The sequence below is a fragment of the Melospiza melodia genome, chromosome 28 (assembly GCF_035770615.1).
Source record: "Melospiza melodia melodia isolate bMelMel2 chromosome 28, bMelMel2.pri, whole genome shotgun sequence".
NCBI classification, from domain to species: domain Eukaryota; kingdom Metazoa; phylum Chordata; class Aves; order Passeriformes; family Passerellidae; genus Melospiza; species Melospiza melodia.
Window position 1 is genome coordinate 7,855,371 of NC_086221.1, and position 21,382 is coordinate 7,876,752.

Below are 21,382 nucleotides of genomic sequence, written 5' to 3' on the forward strand. Positions count from 1 at the left end.
GGCATGGGACAGCGGGGAAAGCGGGCTGTGGTGGAACGCGTGTGTGTGTCCCCGAGTGTCGGATGGGCTGTGAGTGCCGACACCGTGAGCAGCGCTTGGAGGGGTGGTGGGACACACCAACCCCTCTGTCACCCTGTGGACCCCCAAAAGTTGTTCCTGACCCCAGGGAATCCTCTGCCATGGCCAACCCAACTTTCCCCAAGCAAACCCCGCAGTGATGCCAACTAGAGCGAAACACAGCGGGATGTGCCATCCTGGTACCCAGAACTGGGGTACGCAGCGTTACCCAGCCAAGGGGTTATATGGGGCATGGCAGCTCTCATAGTCCTATGAAATAAAATATGAACTTCAGAACTGCTTGAGCCAACCCATGAACAAATAATTTTAATGTTTTTTGGTTTTTTTTCAGCAGACCGTAGTTTTCTCGGAGCTCCACAGTCTCCTCTCTTTGAAGTTGGACAGATACAGTAAACACAACAAATATATGATACAACCCATCACAGCTGGATTAAAAAAAAATACACAAAAAATATAATACATAAAAAAATGGATTTTTAACATTGTGGACTGACGCAGCTCTAAAAATGGTGATTGTAACCCTGGTAAGCTTTACAAAGTCTTTAAAAAAATAAAACAGTACTTCATGTGAAATTCATAAATACACTGGAGGCGAAACGGAGGGGCTGGGGGAGTTGAGAAAGTGTCTCTGGGATCATGACTAAAGCCCAGCCAGGGCTGCTGGGGGCACCAGTCTGTGTGCGTGGGTGCAGTGTGAGCCCTGGGCTCCGTGCAGGCAGCAGGGAGGGATGGAGGCACAAACCTGTCCAGTTAACCAAGAGCTTCATCCCCCAGCAGGGCTGGGAGTGGGCACGCCTGTGTTTTATGGTGGGGGGAGTTTTGAGTTTTCATTCCCAGAGTTTTAGATCAGTGAGTGAAACAGAAGAAAAAAAAAAAAAAAAAACCAACAAAAACCCAAAAACCTACAAAAAAAAACAAACAAACATGCTACATATGAGAACTTGGCCCAGCACGGCCCTGGCATGGTTTGCCAGTGCCTGGCCTTGGGTTTTTCCCTCTCCCTTTCCCCTCCTGCTCACAGCAGCCACCTCAGTCCATGGGGCTGGCATGGCTCTGCCCCATCCCACAGGGATGGGTGGCTCTTTCCAGCAGCAAGAGGTCCAAGTCCCCATGCTAACAGGACACGTGGCACCAAGGCAGCAGCCACGGCGCTTTCCTGAGCTCTGGGGCTGTTCCTGCTCCTTGCACTGGCAGCACTGAGCCTAAACCTGCCCTGTCCCCCTCCCAAAGCAGCTGCAGTGCCCCTCAAAGCACTCCTGCCCTCCTGCCCACTGCCTTCACCCCCCTGCCAACATGAGAAACCCATCGGGACCCGGCCACCTCGGCTCTCTGTCCCCCTGCCACCCTGCTCCCTGCCACCTCTGTCCCTCTGTCACCCTCCTGCACCCCGAGGTTGCTTTCCCCAGACTCTGCCCTTGCAATCACAGCCTCAGGACTGGGCACTCTGCCTTGGCTTGCTTTGGCCTGCGGCCACAAAAACACCTCAGAGCTGGCCCAGTCCCTTATCCTGGCACCCCTCCTGCTCTCTGTCCCCTCTCTGTCCTTTCTGTCCCAAACTCTGCCCACTGACAGCTTGGCCCTGCACTGCTCAATTTGTTTTTCCCTGCACCTCCCTGGCCACTTCCCACAGGATGCAGGGGAGTGGATGGAGCAGATTGGAACAGTCATTGCAGAAAAAAAGGCAAAAAAAGGTGAGGAAAAAAAAAAAAAAAAAAAAAGAAACACCAACCTGAAACAAGGAGAATGTACATATACAAAATAAATCAGGCAATCTGCCCTCACTGCTCTCTACTCATGACCACAGTGGGGACACTGAGCCTGGGCCAGCCCCAAGTGCAATTCCTGAACACAGCACAAGGAATCCCCCACAAATCCTAGCCTGAGATGGAGGCATCCCAAATCCTTCCCTAAACAAGACACTTCCCATGCAGGGTGGGAGGGCAGCACCTGGGCACTGCAGAGGCACATCAGCCTGATTACAAGCAAGGTGTCTTTTTAAAAAGTATTAAAAAGCACTTTCATTTGGAAAAAAAAAAAAAAAAAGGAAAAAAAAGGAGCCATAAACCCCCATGGTTTGCATTGTCAATGCCCTCATGCCTTCACTGCCATTGCTCCCAGCTGGGCATGGAGAAGGAGCATCCCAGGGGGTGGCAGTGTCCCCCTGCTCCACTCTGCCCTGCCCGTCCGTCCGTCTGTCCATCCCCACGTCCCCCGGGCTGTGCCAGTGCCACCGTCGCTGCCGTGCCAGCCACCATCACCCCTGGCACGGTGCTGCATCCTCCTGAGCGTCCGTGCCCGCTGCTCTCCTCTCTCTCGGGGCTGGGGCCGCTTCTGAGCGAGGCTGGGCTGAGGGGAGGGTCCTTCTCTGCTCCCACGTCCTGCTGCTGCTGGCACCGTGGGCTCCTGGCCTTCAGCAGCAGCACCAAGGGCTGCTCTCTCCCTCTCCAGCTCCAGATGTGGCTTTCCTTTCTCCCTACACTTCCTTTCCCATTCTTCTTTTCTTTTTCTTTTTTTTTTTTTTCTTTCTTTTTTTTGGTAATTTTATTTATTTATTAAAAAAAAAAAAAAAAAAAAAGAAACTGTTCCTAAGTAGAAAACATCTGTGATCACAAGTCAGTCTTTTTTTGGCTATTGTTGTTGTTCTTCCTCCTCCTCCTGTCTTCAAATGACTTCTCCCAAGGCAACAGGCACAAAGGGTGGCTTTTCTGCAGGGCCCCCTCCCTCCCCTGCACGCCCCTCGTGCCCCTGCCTGTCCCCAAGGGCCCCCCTAGTCCTTGACCAACTTGTACACGTGGTGCTGGGCGCCGTGCTCGCTGGTGGAGACCTCGAAAACGAAGGCAATGCAGAGCAAGGTTTCCTGGGTATCCCTGTTGGTAACAACCTGCAGCAGAGCAGAGTGAGTTAGGGGGTGCTGTGCCCATGGGCAGGTGCTGTTACCTGGGGGGGGTTGCATGGGCTCAGGCACAACCACCTTGCACCATGAGATTTGCTACCCGTTATTTGTGGGGTCACACAGGCAATTTAATTGCACCATCAATTTTTTTTTTCATTAATTATAATTATGAATTATTTTTTTTTAAATTATATTTTCTTAAGTTGCACAGCCAATTTAATTGCACCATCAAGATTTACTACCCAGTTTTGGGGAGGTTGCACAGGCTCAGGAACAGCCCAAACTGCACCACCAAAACTTTGTTTGGGGGAGGTTGCATTGGCTCAGGCCCAGCCACTGCATTTGCAACACCAAAAGCTGCTACAGATTGTTTGGTGAAGTCAAACAAACTCAGGCACAGCCAATTTCATTGCACCATGAAAATTTTGCTCCCTATGATCTGGTAGACTTGTCCAGGCTTGGGCACAGCAGCACCAAGATCTGCTGCCTGGAATTCAGGGTCCGTGTGGGGCCAGGCACAGCCAGGTCTATGCAGGGCCAGCAGGGTCAATGCAAGTGCAAGCTCCACACCCCTGGTGGGACACAGCCCCCGGAAAAGGAGGGGAGGTACCTGCAGGATGGTGAAATTCTCCAGGACACTGTTCATCATGTACTTCTCGGGGAGGTGCTTGAGTTTGTGGATGAAGTTGATCATGTACTCGCACATGGGCGAGCGGTGGATGCGGTAGACGAACCGGCCGTTCTCCAGCCGCGCGTACTCCGTCTGCAGGGGACAGCAGGGTCAGCAGCTGTGCCACGGCTGCTGCTGGGACATGGCAGTGTCCTCCCCACCCATAAACATTGGACGGGCCCCCGTGCATCCTACCCCCAGCTCTGGGATTTTCTCCATCCCAGGACCCGCCCTGGACCAACTCCGACCCCTTCCCGACGCAGCGGGGCGTGGAACTCACCTCCACCTTCTCCACGACCTGCTTCCCAAAGGAGCACACCTTGGTGGAGACGGTGATGGTCATGTTCTCTGCACTGCTGTACTGGCTGCTCACACCATAGAAGGTCCCTGGCCCGTCCTGGATGGTGCTGTTCAGATCCGCCTGCAGAGAGGAGAGGGACAAAGCTCCCATGAGCTCTCGATGGGGACAAGAGACACACACCAGCCTTCAGAGCTGCCCAGGGTGCTCCAGCTCTGTGACCGTGCTCACAGGGGTCTCAGGATGAGGGAAGAGACATGGAGAATGTTGACTCCATGTTTCAGAAGGCTTGATTTATTATTTTGTGTTATATATTACATTAAAACTATACTAAAAGAATAGAAGAAAGGATTTCATCAGAAGGCTGGCTAAGAACAGAAAAAGAAAGAATGATAACAAAGGCTTGTGGCTCAGACAGAGTCCAACCCAGCTGACTGTGATTGGCCATTAATTAAAAACAACCCCATGAGACCAATCCCAGATGCACCTGTTGCATCCCACAGCAGCAGATAACCATTGTTCACATTTTGCTCCTGAGGCCTCTCAGGAGGAAAACTCCTAAGGAAAGGATTTTTCATAAAATGTGTCTACGACACAGCTCTGCCGCAACGAGCCCGCGCCTCGAGCACGACCCTCCCCACCCCAGCCCTGCCAGCAGCATACCCAAAACTTGACGAGGAAGAAGGAGTTCTGGGGCCCGCGCTCATAGAGCTCCTTGAGGCCGCCCTTCTTCTCGGGGAACTTGTCGTAGATCTGGCGGATGTCCACGGCCTCCAGCAGGGGGTCGCTGTACGAGGGGTTCGTCTGGCCGATGTGCACGAAGAGGTGTTTGCTGTACTGTAGGGAGCGGGGTGGGGACAGCAGCAGCAGGTCAGGCAGGAGGTTTGAGAATTTATTATCCGTCACAAGGTCTTTGTAAGGTAAAGTGGAAATTTTCTAGGGTAGAAATCTATTTTGATTTAGGTGAAATGTGCATTTTTGAATTGAGTGTGTGGTTAGAAAACGTGGCTATTTAGCCTGACTGCAAAACCTAAGCTCAGGGAAACTTCTTCAATGAAGAACAGAGATAAGGGGGGAAGACAGAGGTTGATAGAGACAGAGAGACTGCTGTGAGAGCAGGTGAACCTGACCTAGGAATTCTTTCTGATAAAGAAGAACTAGCGGCAAATGTCACTCGAAATTCATAAAAATGAATATGTATGAACCTATTGTGAAGTTGTACGCATATGTATCTGAGAGGGGGATAAAAAGGGACCCGAAGTTCCCAGAGGTACGCACGTCATTTTAGGGGAACGATTCCCACGTGCGTCCGGCGCTGTAATAAACACACCGGCTTTACAACTTTCACAAAAGTTGTGGAGTTTTGATTATCTCCACAAAACATTTGGGATAGAACTTCTGTCTGTTAGTCCCCACTTTCTACAGTGAAAAATGTGCAGTTTTCTACAGTCTGTAGGTGTTACTGTAATGTGAGTGAGCAGAGCTGTGACTTGGGTGGGAATAGCCATGAGTAGTTTTGGGGAAACAGTCTCCCTACGTTCATTGCAAATCAATTTATGCAATTCACAGTTTCCTCTAGAAATTACATCTTTTGTACTTTGAAGGCAAGACGATTGAATTCTGCATCTCTCTTGTGTTTATAGGCAAGATCCTTCTAAACTTTGTTTCTTGGTTGCCTCCATGCATAAAATTGAGATGCATGGAGGACATAAAATAAAATACAATGCTCTTGTACCCCCATGTTTTCATTTTTGCAGGGGAAACAGTTATGTCAGTTGCTGCATTCAAAGAAAAACAAACAAAAGGCCGCTATCTCCAAATAATAACACTTTCTTCGCTCCATCACAGTAAGTTTTTTTTTCTAAGAAGTAACTGCAAGGGGATGGAGGGGTGTGACCCCGGGTGGGAGCGGCACACGGAGGGGAGCGTTACCGTTTCGGCATCCCGGGGCACCTCCATGAAGGCGGAGTACTCGAGGAGCCGCAGCTTGGAGGAGGCGATGGTGCGGTCCTGCCAGACCGGCACGGCCGAGGCAGCTGGCGGGAGCGGAGCCAGGGGCTCGTAACCTGAGCCAGGGGGAGGGACACGGCGTGGGGGGGCAGCCAGGAACGGGGCTGAGCCCCCTCTGCAATGCTGCTGCACCCCACACCTCCCATATCCACCTGAGCCCCTCTGCAATGCTGCTGCACCCCACACCTCCCATATCCACCTGAGCCCCCCCTGCAATGCTGCTGCACCCCACACCTCCCATATCCACCTGAGCCCCTCTGCAATGCTGCTGCACCCCACACCTCCCATATCCACCTGAGCCCCTCTGCAATGCTGCTGCATCCCCCACCTCCCATATCCACCTGAGCCCCCCCTGCCATGCTGCTGCACCCCACAGCTCCCATATCCACATCCCAACCAGCACAGGATGGATAAAACATGGGGGTGAGCCCCTGTCCCTACTGCATTCCCCGCCTCACATATCTACCTGAGCCCCCCCTGCAATGCTGCTGCACCCCACACCTCCCATATCCACCTGACCCCCCCCTGCAATGCTGCTGCACCCCTCACCTCCCATATCCACACCCCAACCAGCACAGGATGGATAAAACATGGGGGTGAGCCCCTGTCCCTACTGCATTCCCCGCCTCACATATCCACCTGAGCCCCCCCTGCAATGCTGCTGCACCCCACACCTCCCATATCCATGCACCAGCAGAGGGTGGATAAAACAAGGGCTGTTCTGGGTGGGAAGGGACTGCAGGGTCCTGCTCACTGTGGAGCTTTTTGCTGGGTTTCCAGCCAGGTTTTTCCCCCAGTAGAGATGGGGAGGAGACACAGGTGGGTGGCACGGCGCATGGGAGGGGACAATCTCTGTCAGGGACCCTGGGTTCCCTCCAAGGGGGTGAGGACGTGACTTACTGGCTAGTGATGGAGGCATGGGTGGCTGGATGGGGTAAGCTGGTTGTGCAAACGGTTTAATGCTGGAAAGGAAAAGGCACCATCGGGTTACCAGGATGCCCCAGCCCCTTGCCAAGGTGGGGTCCCGCTGGTGCCAGGTGTGGAGGGGTCTGTACTTACTCCTGAGAGGGTCCAGGCTGTCCTGGGATAGGCCCACTCCAAAACTGGGAAAACAGCACAGGGAAGAGTCAGTGGCTTCTGATGCTCCCACTCCCAACCTTTCCCTCCTCACCTGCTGCCAACAGCAGGGAGCCCTGCATGGCCACCAGGGCTGAGAATGGCTGTTGAACACCCCCTGCCCAGCCCGTGGTGTCCCCCCACCCCTGAGTGTCCCCTTGAGGGGGTTTGGGGCTGTGCTCACCCTGGGGGCAGCAGAGAAGACGGCCTGAGGAAGAGGAGGAGGGGGGCTGAGCTTGTTCTGCAGGACGCTGGCAGACACGATCTGTGCTGAGGACATGGAAGCCATGCTCTGCAGAGCCTTGTCCTTGGAGACCTGGTCCTGAGGGGAAAGGAGGGACAGGGGGGAGCGGGGTTATAGGGGCAGAATGAGCTCCCTCATCCCAGCGTGCCTGACAGGTTTGTAAAGGCAGCAGCCAATCCCACAGCCCAGCCTGGGACCGTGCAGAGGGATCCCCCCACCCCTTCTCAAACATTAATTAACATCTGAAGCTTGCCAATATCCTCTGGGCAAAAGCTGATGGGTCTGGAAAATGCCCCCTCCCGCCCTGGGGATGTGAAGAGTTTTTAGCCCCTCCACTGGAGAGGGCATAACGCAATGGGGAACAAAAGGAATTTCAGACTCAAGCTCAACTTACCAAGTTCATGGCCTGTGCGCAAAAGAAAGGAAAAACAAAAGGTTAGAGTGTGATGGGAACCTTCAGGTGCTCTGTACACCTCCCCTAAGTCGGTGCTGGTGTCAGCTGGGGCAGAGTTCATTTTCTCCACAGCACAGGCATGGGGTGGCTGTGAAGAGAATTAACTCTACCCAAATTAACTCTAGAGAGAATTAACTCTACAGCTGAAACCAGCACACTGGGTCATCACCACCCCGACCCTGGCTCATCACCCAGCCTGACCAGGCGATGCCCATGGTGGGCACTGACGCCCAGGCTCAATCCCACCAGGAACGGGATGACAAGGACCCCCACCCACTCTTTGAAGAGGTCACTGTGCCTTTCTTGGCTTTTTAATATCCTGCACAGCCTCCTCAGAAGCCCCCAGTGCTGGGGCATGGAGAGGAAAAGCTGCTGGGATGCCCTGGGCACCAACTCCCCCACTCCAGGCACTGCAAGGAAAGCCCTGAGCTCACCCCCTGAGCCGTGTGTGCACTGACAGGGGAGATCAATTGCTTCTCCTTTTGCCCCAAAAGTCCCAGCACTGCTGGGCAGGAGCTCCAGGGCTCCTCCGGCTGCATTGCTGGGACACGTCCATGCTGGTCCCAGAGCACACCCTCTGCTTTGCCTCTGAACCCTCCCCAGGGATCAATGCTTCATTTATTTTCACCTGGGGCAGGGCAGGAGGGCGGGCGTGCAGCCACACGCCAGGAGCACGAACACACACCTGACTGCAGCTCAAAAACACAGACACAGGTACTGCTCATGACTGCAGCTCAAAAATACAGATACAGGTACTGCTCATGAGTGCAGCTCAAAAACACAGATACAGGTACTGCTCATGGCTGCAGCTCAAAAATACAGATACAGGTACTGCTCTGACTGCAGCTCAAAAACACAGACACAGGTACTGCTCATGAGTGCAGCTCAAAAACACAGATACAGGTACTGCTCATGAGTGCAGCTCAAAAACACAGACACAGATACTGCTCATGAGTGCAGCTCAAAAATACAGATACAGGTACTGCTCATGGCTGCAGCTCAAAAACACAGACACAGGTACTGCTCATGAGTGCAGCTCAAAAACACAGATACAGGTACTGCTCATGGCTGCAGCTCAAAAATACAGATACAGGTACTGCTCATGAGTGCAGCTCAAAAACACAGATACAGGTACTGCTCATGAGTGCAGCTCAAAAACACAGATACAGGTACTGCTCATGAGTGCAGCTCAAAAATACAGATACTGCTCTGACTGCAGCTCAAAAATACAGACACAGATACTGCTCTGATTGCAGCTCAAAAATACAGATACTGCTCTGATTGCAGCTCAAAAATACAGATACTGCTCGTGGCTGCAGCTCAGAAATACAGATGCTGCTCATGGAAGTGTTTTCATCCCACAGGGTCATCCCACAGTGCTGGCTGAGGGCAGGGGGCTTCCTGCACTGGTCTTGAGAAGGGATGTTCTGTATCCTCCAAGTATTGTTCAGGGGGATCCAAGCCCTGCTGCTCCACGGCAGAATCCTTCAGACAGCATGGCTGGGGATGGAGAGCACAGCCATGGAGCCCTGGGGTCACTCCTGCCTCCAACTTCCCTTTGCTCTGCACTGTGCCACATGGCAAGGAAAGATTTTATATTTTATTTTATTTTATTTTATATTTTATTTTATTCTTCCGCTGCTGTTGACCCTGCTGCCCCTCTTACTTCCCTGACTGCTCCTCTTGGGGCTGGAGACTGGGTTTAAGGCATCCAAGCCCAAAGGTTTGTATCCCAAAATAGGTTTCAGATGCTCTCCCTGGTTTCTCCTGGCAGACCAAACCCTGGTCTGGCTCCTGGCATCCCTCTCATGGGGCACTGGGGTCCCTGCTGAAGGATTTTGGGGGGCACACCTTGGTGGGCTCCCAGGCAGCACGAGCTGGAGTTTATTATTAAAGCTTTGAGGATGAAAATGCTCCAGGTCTGACAGTGGTGACACTGGGCTGCACTGCCAGCCTCAGTGCTGGAGATGGACACAGCACCCAGGACAGGGGTGGCTGCTGATGCCTTTGGGACCTCAAAGATTTCCTGTGTGGGCTCCCACCCACACAGCAAGGCAGCCAATCACCCCTGGGGCTCCCCAGGGAGCTGTGATTAACTGAGGCACAGGACAGGAGCTGGCTGTCCCCAGTGGGTGGCTGTGCTCTGAGGACCTCCCTGTCCCCCACCTGGCACCATGTGGGTCCAACCCAAGCAGGGCTTGGTCCTTTGGTGATGCCCTCCACCCTCACCCTCCCCACTGCCACCACAAAGTTTGGTGGGAACAGTTATGGAAAGGTTAGTTGGGCTCCAGTTAGGAGGAAGGAAAGAAGGAAGGAAGGAAGGAAGGAAAGAAAAGCCAACCAGAAAAGAGAGAGAGAATGATCCATTTTTTTCTCACTTGGCTCCCTTGGCTCCTGGCACTGTCCCCAGCTGGACCTGCTGCCACTCACATCCCTGTGGTGCCCCAGGCAGTGCTCACACCCATCACAAACCACTGGGCTGCCACCTGCAGGGACCCCTGCGGCCCCCCTGCTTCTGCCCACATCCCACCAGCACCTGCTCTGAGCTGGCTCAGGTCAGCTGTGCAGGGAAATGAGCCTTGGCACACCGTGCTTGAGCCTCACTTTGCCTCACTGCCTGCCCTGGGGGGCTCTTCTCCTTGTGGGAGAACTCCCGATGGCCCAAAAGAGAGGACAGCCCTCCCACATCACCAGAGGAGGGTTTAAACCCACATCTCCCATGGCAGAGTCCTTGCCTGGATGCAAAGAGGGGATCTGGCACCACATTCACCCTCCTGGAGGAACGGGCAGCGCCTTCCTGCACCTCTCTCTGGGCATCCCACAACGGCGCCCGTACAAAACCATCTGACCCAAGGAGCCAAGTGAGGGGGAAGGAAAAAAAACACCAAAAACAGGAGAGGTGAAACAGGAAAGCAAGCAGCACGCGGCAGAGCCCAGTGCGTTAGTGGGGGCCAGGCGAGGCAGGGCGTACCTTCAGCTTGGACTGAATCTCACGAGATTTCCGTCGGGCAAGAACCTGCAAGTGGCTAGAGACCTGCAGAGAGAGAGCAGAAGGAGAGGGGGAACAGCAGAGCCGTCAACCAGAGGAAAGGAGGAGGAAGGAGAGGGGCTGCCCATGCTCACAGAGACACCGCCGCGGACACCTGGGCAAGGGCGCCAACGTACCTTGATGCCAACCTGGTACTCCCGCACCTTCTTCCGAGCTAGAACCTGTATGTGGCTGGACACCTAGGGCCCAACACGCCGTTCAAAAGGAAAATACAGAGAGAGTGAAGATCCTGCAGGGCAGGCTCTGTCGCCGGGGCAGGGAGTGCAGGAGTGGGCAGCGCTGAGGCCGCTCCCGAGGTGCCAAGAGCTGCAGGAAGGAAAGCGCTGGGGCACCCTGGTTGATGCTGGTTTGTGCCCACCCCAGGCTGGCGTGGAGCTCCTTGGTGTAAAGCTGCTGCAGTTGAGGGGGTCCCCATTTAGCACCTCTTGGGGATGGACAGACAGACTCTGCCAGCACCTGGCAGGTTTGAGGTGCCCCAGGTGCCTGTGGGTCCAGGAGGGACTGGCACACTGCCCCAGGACTCCTGCTGATTTTGCACAGGGGAAAGGTGACAAAGTGGGCTTTTTGTGTCCAGACCCCTGTAAGAGCAAGATCTAAAGGAAAGGGGCTGATGTCCAGGCAGTAAAGGCACAGCATGGCTGGGGGCCATCCACAGGAAGGGTGGGTGTCCATGCACCCACAGGGCTTCAGGGCTGATTTTGGCAAAAACCTGCTCCCATCAGTGCCAGGCTGCCCAAGAGGAGACACCAGGCTGCCCAGGAGATGCCTGCACAGAGGGATCAGTGCTGTCTGTGGGTGCTCTCTCCCATGGCTTTCCCAAGTCCCTCCAGAGCACTGCATCCTTCCCCCATGGAGGGGGCGCCCAGCTCAGTGTTTAATCCAGAAATGAAGTGCTGCTTGGCACTGCTCTGCACACAAAACCAGTGGCCACAAAATCCTAACCCTGATCCCTCTCCTTTCAGCACAAGTCCTGGAGGAATGACCTCTGCAGCGCTGGAGACCAGCATCCCTCTCTGGTGGGGACCTGTGGCAGGGGACAGTCCCAGAATAAGTGTCCCAAACCCAACCATCTCTCTGTGGTGGGGGATGCTCCCAAGCATCCAAGGCCGTGGGCTCTGCTGGGATGGGTGCACTGGCTTCTGATTCCTCAGACAGGTTTGTGAAGCAAGGGCTTGCAGGGACCTCTGTGTGCTCCTGCAGGGACCTCTGTGTGCTCCTGCCCTGCCTGCATCCCTGCCTGCCCCAGCATCCAGCCAGGCAGGGCAGTGAGAGCAGGGCAAGGGCTCTGTGGTACCTCCAGCCCCACCAGGACCAGCAGCACAGCTCCACACAGCCCATCCCTGGACCCCTGGCTGGCATGGGGGTGCCATGCTCTCAGCCCATGGGCTTTGGAGTGCCTTCGCTGTGGCACAAGTGGCATAAAGCCTGGCAAGGGGCAGAGATAGGAACAGTGCCCAGATCCAGAAGGTGCAGCAGAGAGACCCATGCAGGCACACACAGACACACACACACTGCCCAGAGAGAGTCTGGGGGCTCCTGCCACCCAAAGGGTCACCCCAACCAGCTGGGGGGCCGGGGTGCTGCCTGCCCCCCATATCAAGGCACCCTGGGGCTGAGGAAATCCCAAGGGTTTTGTGCTCACAGACGAAGGAAGCTCCTCACAGAGGATGGGGAACCTGCTGGCAGCAGCAGTGGCTGGATGAGGGGACACAGATGACAGCGGGACACCCGCTCCCGCTCGGGCTTACCTGGCACCGCCTCCCACCCCGGCCCGAGCCCACCCCAGGAGAAAACAGCAGAGCAACGCCTCACCTGCTTCCTCGTCCGTGTCTTCCCCGTTCGCAGCTTGATGTAGCGGGCGATCAGCTCGTTACGACCTGCGGGCAGAGCCTGGGGTCAGCCCTGGCACACGGGGGGCATCAGCCCTGGCACTCGGGGGTCTCAGCCCGGCATAGGGGGGTCCCAAACCGGGCACTCGGAGGGGTCTTAGCCCCAGATCCCCGCGGGGTCTCATCCCCGCACTCGGGGGTCTCAGCCCCGGCACTGGGGGGGGGGTCCCAAACCGGGCACTCGGGGGTCTCATCCCCGGACCCAGCGGGGTCCCAGCCCCGGCACAGGGAGGGTCTCAGCCCCGCACTCGGGGGGGTTTCAACCCCAGCACAGGGGGGTCCCAGCCCCGGCACTCGGGGGGCATCAGCCCCACACTCGAGGGTCTGAGCCCCGGCACTTGGAGGGGTCTCAGCCTCGAAACTCGGTGGGGGTCCCAGCCCCGCACTCGGGGGGTCCAAGCCCCGCACTCGGGGGTCCCAGCCCCGGCACTCGGGGTACCAACCCGGGAACTCGGGGGGTCCCAGCCCTGCATTCGGGGGGTCCCAGCCCCGCACTCGGGGGTCCCAGCCCCGCACTCGGGGGGTCCCAGCCCGGGAACTCGGGGGGTCCCAGCCCGGGAACTCGGGGGGTCCCAGCCCCGCACTCGGGGGGTCCCAGCCCCGGCACAGGGGGTTCTCAGCCCCGGCACTCTGGGTACCAACCCGGGAACTCGGGGGGTCCCAGTCCCACACTCGGGGGGTCCCAGTCCCACACTCGGGGGGTCCCAGCCCCGGCACAGGGGGGTCCCAGCCCCGGCACTCTGGGTACCAACCCGGGAACTCGGGGGGTCCCAGCCCCGGCCCCCCGGCCTGCCGAGGGAGGCGCTGCCAGGAGGTGGCGCTGCCGCGACAGCGTCGGGGCGACCTCGGGGACCGGGGGCGGCCACGCCGGGCCAGGACACCCCAAATCGCCGGCTCCTGCCCATCCCCGGGCTCAGAGCGGGGTGACAGCGCCCAGGGACCCCCGCACAAACCCCAGGGCAGCCCCAGCAGAGCCCACCCCGGGCAGTGCCCGCAGGGGTCCCGGGCTGTCCCCCCAAGGCCGTCATTCCCCTTCCCGTTCCCAAGGCGTGCTGGCCTTTCCACCAGTATTTCCTAACGTCCCGGGCTAATTCGAAGCAGAAGTTGCTTTTGCGCCACATTTCAGGGGCCAGCTGTGGCCAATCTCCGCTCGAACGTCAGAGCAGCTGGGAGCTTTCTTCTCCCGGCCCCGGCCCCCCCGGCCCCGCCGCCGCCCCCCCGGCACGGGGGCAGCCAGGCACGCCAGATTTATTTTAATGGACCAGATGGTCGCGGTTGGAACTTGTCGAAATGCCCTTGGAGCGGGTTTCGGCTTTAAAAGAATAAAAAAAAAAAATCCCTTAAAGAAAAAAAAAAAATACAAACCCACCCCCCTCACCACACTTCTTCTTCCAGCCCGATTGGCCCCCTCCCAGCCCCACAGCAACTGGGCCCTGCTGGGGGGACACACACATGGGGACAGACAGGGCCAGGTGGCACGCAGAGACAGCTGCCCCTTCCTTGCCAGGCAGGAGCTGGTGGGTGGGTGGGTGACAAAGGGGGTACCCCTGGCACGGCCGGCATGGAACCCTGGTGTCACCCTGAGCACAGCTCCCACCCCTCTGGCTCCCTCTCAGCACCCAGCAGAGGCCAGGTGTGCAAGGGCATCCTTTAAACCCAGGTGAGGTGGCACCCCCTGCTGCTGAGCCCCACTTTGGGGATACACCTTCAAATCCCCCCTTTGCAAGCCCTGCTCCTAAATCCCATCCTCTGCCCCCCATACCCTGAAACAGGGGACAAAAATCCAGGAAAGAAATGTGGGGCCTTTGTGGACTCGGTGAGCCAGTGCCAGCCCTGGTGCCCAGCATCTCCTGCACCCATCCTGCCACACACCGTGCCCGAGGCTGCGCCCTCACAGCCATCCCCGTGCCCACGTGCCCTGTCCCTTGTCCCTCTCCCTGTGATTCATCTGGACCCTGCCATTCCCTCCGAGAGGGCACGTCCTCCTCCAAATTACCACATTCCCCAAATTCCTCTCCCCTGACACCACCACGTGAACCAGTTGGACAGGCTGGGTTAAAAATAACCCGAGTGTGTAGCAAGGCCCAGTGTGCCCGTGCTGGGTCCTGGCTCCCCAGCTCCCACCTTGCTCTGCCACCCTCGCAGCGCTCGAGGGTGATATCCCCACTGGAACCACTCTGGGCACCCATGGAACCCCCAAAAAGAGGGGTGTGAAGGACAGCAGAGGCACTGGCACACCATTGTGCCGCATGCTGGCACTGCCTGTGCCGCCAGTGCCCCTTGATAATGCCAGCCAGGGGTCCTGGGGGTCCCAGTGGGGAGGTGCTGGGGAAGGTGGGGGGGAGATGAAAGGCGGGCAGGGGCTGCTGCCTCTTTAAGCAGCTGCCAGATGTCTCTGAAAGGCTGGAAAAACCGGTTGGGGCGTGCTTCGAAGGGCCAGGCTCCCGGCGGCACTTCAGCTATTCCCAGAGAAATCCAAAAAATGCATAGGCTTGGGAAGCCCTGTGCTCGCCCGCCTCCTCCTCCTCCTCACCCCGCTCCCCCAGCAGCCCCCATGCCCTGGGTGGGGGCACTGGCAGATGGGGTGGCACAGGGAGCTGGCACGGCTGTGGGGACAGCGGCACAGTGCTCTCCAGCAAGCCTTTGTCCCTCTCTAGTGGCACTGGGGGAGGCACTGCTGTGACAGCGGCATCTGGGCAGGTGAATTTTGGGGACAGAGATGCCAGCCCTGGCCCTGCTGTCACCATGTCAATGTGGCAGCCTGCTCCTGGCTTTGAGGTCACTGGCCCTTGGGGGTGACATCGTGGGATGTGCAGGGCAGGAGGGACCAATCCCTTCCCCGGCAGGGACAGGGAGTTTGGGAAAACACCAAAAACGAGGCTGACACTCCAAAATCATCCCCCAGTGGGGCCGAGCAACGAAATCACCAAAAGCTGAGCTGGGCGCGGGTGGCTCGGGCGGGTGAGTGACCCTCGCCACAGGGCACTCTGGCCACGAGGGCCGGTTGGGGGAGGTTTGGGGAGCTGTGTGGAGGCACAGGGGAGGAGGAGGGCTGGGGCTGCCCCGGCCCCGCAGTCCCGTGCCCGCTCCCTGCCCCACGGCCTCACCAAACCAGTCAGGCCGGCAGGGCCGAGAGAGGGAGGGAGCGGGAGGGAGGGACACAGGTCACCGGGAGGGAGGGACACAGGGAGGGACACAGGTCACCGGGAGGGAGGGACACAGGTCACCGGCACCTCCCAGCCCAGCCCAGCCCCAGCAGGAACCCCAGCCAGCTGCTTTCGGGCTCGGGGGATGCTCCAGGGCGATACCCAGCGTGGGTTGGGGGCAGGAGGTTTCTCGGTTCAGCCTCCACCCCAGCCCCAGCACTCACCGTACATCTTGCCCTCGTCGGAGAGGATGATTTTCCTCCGGCCGCAGGGTGGGTAGATCGCCAGCGCCTCCTGGAAGCTCTGCTCGATGTCTGGACTCCACACTCCCTCGGCATCATTGTCCAGACTCTTGTCCATGCCGTCCTGGCCATCTTCCCGCCCCTCCCCAGGGCTGCCGCTGGCGTTCCAGCTGTTGGACGCTATGGTGCTGGCTGCTCTGGGCTCTGACCCTGAGCCCCCACGGATATGGGACAACCTGCTGGGACACGGGGACACCTGTCAGAGCCAGCAACCCCTGCTGGGCCACGGGGTGCAGCGACAGCACGGTCTGCTCCTGGCTCTTACCCTGTTCTCACTGGCACCCAGAGCTTCATCTCATTGTAGGGAATCAGACACACAAACAGGCTCTCCTTGGGGGCACAGCATGATTGCTATGAGTACCCCCAAACCCAAGCCACAAGTGACCACCCAGGATCCACCCAAATAAAGTTTGGGAAGGCAACTGCCCCCAGCTACTGTGTTACCCATACAAGGAACTTGGGCACACGGTGTTTATGGCTGACACCTCGGGTCAGGGCGGCAGCAGCCCCACAGCCTGTGAACCCTGACCCTGCTCCAGCACCCAGTGCCAAACAACAGTCTCTTTGGGCAAGCTGGCCCAACAAACACCCCTAGGCCCCAAAATCCCATCTCCACCATGCCTGGCAAAGGCAGGGCTGGGATTTGAAGGGAGATGCTGAGCAGCTCCAAGCCAGACCCCACTAATGGGAACCAGGTGGCCAGAGCCGTCCTGGTACCAGGAGAGGCCTCCCACCCCAAGGATGCTCAGCTGGGGCCCTGGCCCTCCCCAGCTGGTGGGTGATGCTGGGGAGCCTTCAGCCCTCCTCCTCTCCCTCCTGCTGCTGCCCGGCTCGCAGCACGGCAGCGTTGCAGAGTTTTGCAATAACATGTTTGGCGGCAGCTGCCGGCGGTGGGAGCGCAGAGGTGTCTCCTGCGCCGCCGCGCTTCCCGGACGGGCTGGGAGTGTACAAAGGTCTCCAGCACAGACATCTCCTTTTAAAGGAACTGCTGAGCCCGCTGGCTCAAGTGCCGCTGCGAGGCCTTGCTCGCTGCCTCCCGTTTTTTTTTTTTTTTTTCCTTTTATAAAAAAAGAAACTCAGCCCCCCCATCGCTCCTCTCTCTCTCCCTCTCCCGCTCCTCGTCGCGATGTGATGTCAGCCCCTCCGGTGCCGTCCCCCCCTCTGGCTGAGCACTGTGGCCAAATAAGGAGAACTGCATTGGAGGGATTGCAGGATCGAGCCAGCCGGCCAAGGCAGGGATGGCGGCAGCGCTGCAGGACGGGGCAGGGGCACCCTGGCTGTGCCTGCTGCTGCTGGCTCCGTGGGGCAGCAATGCAGGGTACAAACCCCACAGGGTTCCGGGGATGGGGGGGGATGGAGAGGGTGGCACAGGGGGATCCTCAATCCCCCACACAGCCCAGAGCATCAGGGCTCTGTCCCAGTGGGGTGTGACTGTCCTGGTGCTGAGCCCTGGCTGGACTCCCAGGACCCCCACACATGGGGGAACCTGAGAGTCCCCAGTTTCTGCAGCAGCCCCCAAAGGCCTCAATGAGCCCATAGCAGCCCCATGGCAAACCCAGACCCCTCAGCACTGTGGCAGCTCAGTGCCCCCAGTGCCAATCTCAGTGCCAGGGACCCTGCAGGCCGGTGCCAGCCCAGGACCCAGCAGCACCCACAGCACCATCAGCTCAGCCTAACAGGGAAATCCCCGAGAGCTGGTGCTGCAGGGTGACTCTACAGGGACTCACCAGACTCCCTGCCATCCCTGCTGATGGGTGTTTTGGGGGCCAAGGGAAAAGCCACAGGACAGAGAGCAAAGGCACCGGGGACTGGCTGCACCCCGGCAGGCAGCGTGCCCAGTGCCCCGGGTCACCGTGCCAGGCACTGCCCGCCCAGGCAGGGTGACAGCTGACCCCACACCCTGCCCGTGACACCCGTGTCCCCCTCCCCTGGCAGCCCCCTGCAGCAGGGAAATCCCAGCCCAGCCTCTTCAGGGAAGCTGGGAGAGGAGGGAGGGTGATGCTGGGGCCCCGGCCAAGGTGCGAGGAAGCAGCTCCTCCTCCTCCTCCTCCTCCTCCACTGAACCTGCTTTTGGGCAGGCATTGGAAGCCATTGGATTTCCTGGAGGGAGGGTGCATGCACCGCGCTGACGCAAGGCACGGCTCCACCCTGCCCTTACAAAACACCAACAACAGCAGCAATTAGGGAACCGGCACGGCTGGACGGCCCGCGGAGAGCGCGGCCAGACCTGCTCGGCACGGGCAGAAAGGGGACCGGACCGGCCAGAAAATAATGGCACCGGCTGCTGGCTGCCAGCTGCTCCGCAGGGAGAGGGCAGGGAGACCACCCCTGCCAGGGCACGGGCCTCTCTGCAGGCTTTGGGCATCCCAGAGACCACCCCTGCCAGGGCACGGGCATCTCTGCAGGCTTTGGGCATCCCAGAGACCACCCCTGCCAGGGCACGGGCCTCTCTGCAGGCTTTGGGCATCCCAGAGACCACCCCTGCCAGGGCACGGGCATCTCTGCAGGCTTTGGGCATCCCAGAGACCACCCCTGCCAGGGCACGGGCCTCTCTGCAGGCTTTGGGCATCCCAGAGACCACCCCAACCACGGCACGGGCATCTCTGCAGAGTTTGGGCATCCCAGAGAGCACCCCTGCCAGGGCACGGGCATCTCTGCAGGCTTTGGGCATCCCAGAGACCACCCCAACCACGGCACGGGCATCTCTGCAGAGTTTGGGCATCCCAGAGACCACCCCTGCCAGGGCACGGGCATCTCTGCAGGCTTTGGGCATCCCAGAGACCACCCTTCCCATGGCACGGGCATCTCTGCAGGGTTTGGGCACCCCAGGACCACTGACCCGCATCCCCAGGGGATGCTTGCCCGCTCTGAGGATGCCCATCACCCATGAGAGGGGATGGTCGCAGGCACCCAGCCCAGGGGGTGCCCCCACTGCCAGCTCACTCAGTTCCAATTCACTCCCTGAATTTGTGGGCCTGTCCCTTATCTCCCTGCCAGGTCAAGGCTGCCCAGGAGCCTGGCACGGTGTTCCCACAGCTCCCAGCACCAGGGGCAGGGGATGTGAGGAGGCAAACCTGGGGCCTGAGCAGGCAGTGGGGCTGCAGGCCCTGTTGGCAGAGCTGCCTGGGGCTGGGGACCCTGCTAGAGCTACAGGAAACCTCCTTAAACCCTGCAAAAGCAAAGAGGGAAGGGCACCTGAGAAATGGGTGTTTTGTGGTGGGCGAGGGAAGGAAATACTCTGGAGGCAGCACCTGCAGTCACAGAAGCACCGTGGGCACCCTGTGAGTGCCAAAAGGCAGGAGCAAGGTGCTGCTGGATCCAGCACAACCAGCTGAGATAGGGATCGGGTCAGGGACATGCAGGGTGGCACAGGGGAGAGCACCTGAGGCTGGGCATGGGGACATTGTGACACGGGCAGAGGTGCCCATCACTCCCACGGTGCCCCCATGCACCCAGACCTCACCCTTGAGCCGTGCTGCCAGGCTGGGGGACAGCACATTCCTCTGCCCCAGCATGGTCAGCCCCAAAAGCACCGTCCCACCTGGCGCACCATGGGGCACACCCCCTTGGAGCAGCCCTTGCACTGCCCCAAACCCTGGTGTGCTGCCCAAACTGGGACAGGGGTGGTGGTGGCTGCTGCCACAGCTTCTCCCCAAACCACCTGGATGGAGGGCACGGTCAGCAGCTCCACCAGGGGATTGCAGCACAGCACAAAGAGGGACAAGGTGTGGGGCAGGGCAGCCCCAAGGAGCCCTTCTTACCTGGGGCTGCCCAGGTGCCAGGGGACATTGGGGACATTGGGACAAAGAGGCTCTGCAAAGGGGACATTGAGGAGGCAAAGAACCGTGCAAAGACAGGGAGGGGGTCCAGCTGCATCCTGGATCCATCCTGCCTCCATCCTGCCTCCCCATGCAGGGGCCCAGGGCAATCCAGCCCTTCTCCCTCCCCCTGCACACAGACCCCAAAGGCAAAAGGATAAAAGTTCAAGACAAGCCCGGGCAGGATCAGCATGGAGCAGCTCAGCCCTGCCCCAGCCCAGTGCCCCTGCACCAGCCCTGTGGGGAACACGAGGCTGCTGTCACCCCTCCCTGTCACTGCCACTGATGGCACCCACGCTATGCAGGTGAGGGGACGTGAGCCCCCACCCTCCCTGGTGCTGAGCGTGCTGTGAGACCTCAAAGATGGGGCTCTGGGGCACCCCAGCTCCTCCTCCCTGGCACACTGTGCTCAGCGAGGGCACAGCTGGCACTGAGCTGTGGGCAGGCAGAGGGTTTCACCAACAAACCCCTCATTTCAGGCAGGCCAGCTCTGGCTGGGGGCCGTGTCCCTGCTCCTGCCTCTCCCCACCTGGTGAGGTGACACGGCCAGCAGGAATGCTGCCCACACGGCGACGGCTCTGCAGAGCCCCTGGAAGGAAACCCAAAAGCTGCGGAGCTCCTGGGGGACACCAGCAGGACCACAGCACCCCAGAGAAGATGCAGTGCGCAGAGCAGGATGCTCCTGGCTGTGCCAGGATGACCCAGGATGCTCCTGGCTGTGCCAGGATGACCCAGCAACTCGCGGCTGTGCCAGGATGACCCTGCAGCACTTCACAGGAGCCCCACACCCCTGGCACCGTGCCCAGGGACCCTTTGGGAACACCCTGGTGCCCCATTCCTGCAGGGGAACGCCATCCTGGCTGGCACACGGCCGTGCCAGGGACAGCCAGAGCTCACCGGGGCGGGTGAGAGGGCGGTGAGAGGAGGTTTGTTTACATCGTGCTCCTCTTCCAAAGGGCTCCCAGGCTGTGCTGAGGGATTCCCTGGCTCAGGGAGGGAATGGTGGCCACCCTGCTCTCTCCCACCCAGGTTTGCACTCCCTGACTGGCCACAGCCTCTCTGAAGGGTCCCCTGGCACAGGGTGGGCAGCCAGGCGGTGGCAGAGCCCCCAGTGCACCAGGCCAGCTCCCCGTGAGACAGCCCAGCTAATTTCCTGCCCTCTATCACTTCCTGTCCCTTCCGGCTTGGCGGGCGGCTCAGGAAGCAATCGGAGCGAGGAAACCGCAGGAAGCCACGTGGCAGCATCCCACCAGGGCCAGGAGAGCTGCCAGGGCTGCCCCGGGCTCCCCGTGCCCCCCAAGAGCTCCCCCAGCTCCCCGCAGAGCCCTGGGCTGGCAGGGACGTGGCTGCTCCTTGCTCAGCCATGCGAGGCTGAGTGATGCTCAGACCCCTCATCCCAGGGAAGCTGTGGATGA

The 21,382-nt window shown here is 58.9% G+C and overlaps 1 protein-coding gene and 1 long non-coding RNA gene across 6 annotated transcripts in view; one reads left to right on the forward strand and one right to left on the reverse strand.

Annotated features, from left to right (window-relative positions):
- On the forward strand, positions 1–651 carry LOC134430435 (uncharacterized). Its single transcript, XR_010030817.1, has 2 exons — positions 1–272; positions 413–651. It is a non-coding gene; the product is annotated as an uncharacterized LOC134430435 (long non-coding RNA).
- Positions 356–21,382, reverse strand: part of TEAD3 (TEA domain transcription factor 3) — a 27,683-nt gene continuing 6,656 nt past the window's right edge. The window contains exons 1-14 of one of the 5 annotated variants that reach the window (XM_063178091.1): positions 16,415–16,503; positions 16,072–16,325; positions 12,625–12,689; positions 10,929–10,991; positions 10,735–10,797; positions 7,704–7,715; positions 7,250–7,387; positions 7,009–7,052; positions 6,850–6,911; positions 5,872–6,005; positions 4,603–4,776; positions 3,922–4,062; positions 3,582–3,734; positions 356–2,959 (exon numbers count right to left, since the gene is read on the reverse strand). In XM_063178091.1, coding sequence (XP_063034161.1) covers positions 2,846–2,959; positions 3,582–3,734; positions 3,922–4,062; positions 4,603–4,776; positions 5,872–6,005; positions 6,850–6,911; positions 7,009–7,052; positions 7,250–7,387; positions 7,704–7,715; positions 10,735–10,797; positions 10,929–10,991; positions 12,625–12,689; positions 16,072–16,325; positions 16,415–16,443 — 1,446 coding nt within the window. In that variant the 5' untranslated portion in view covers positions 16,444–16,503 and the 3' untranslated portion in view covers positions 356–2,845. Of the gene's footprint in view, positions 2,960–3,581; positions 3,735–3,921; positions 4,063–4,602; positions 4,777–5,871; positions 6,006–6,849; positions 6,912–7,008; positions 7,053–7,249; positions 7,388–7,703; positions 7,716–10,734; positions 10,798–10,928; positions 10,992–12,624; positions 12,690–16,071; positions 16,329–16,414; positions 16,504–21,382 lie in introns of those variants that run through there. The other 4 variants (XM_063178095.1, XM_063178096.1, XM_063178093.1 and 1 more) reach the window with 4 other exon arrangements.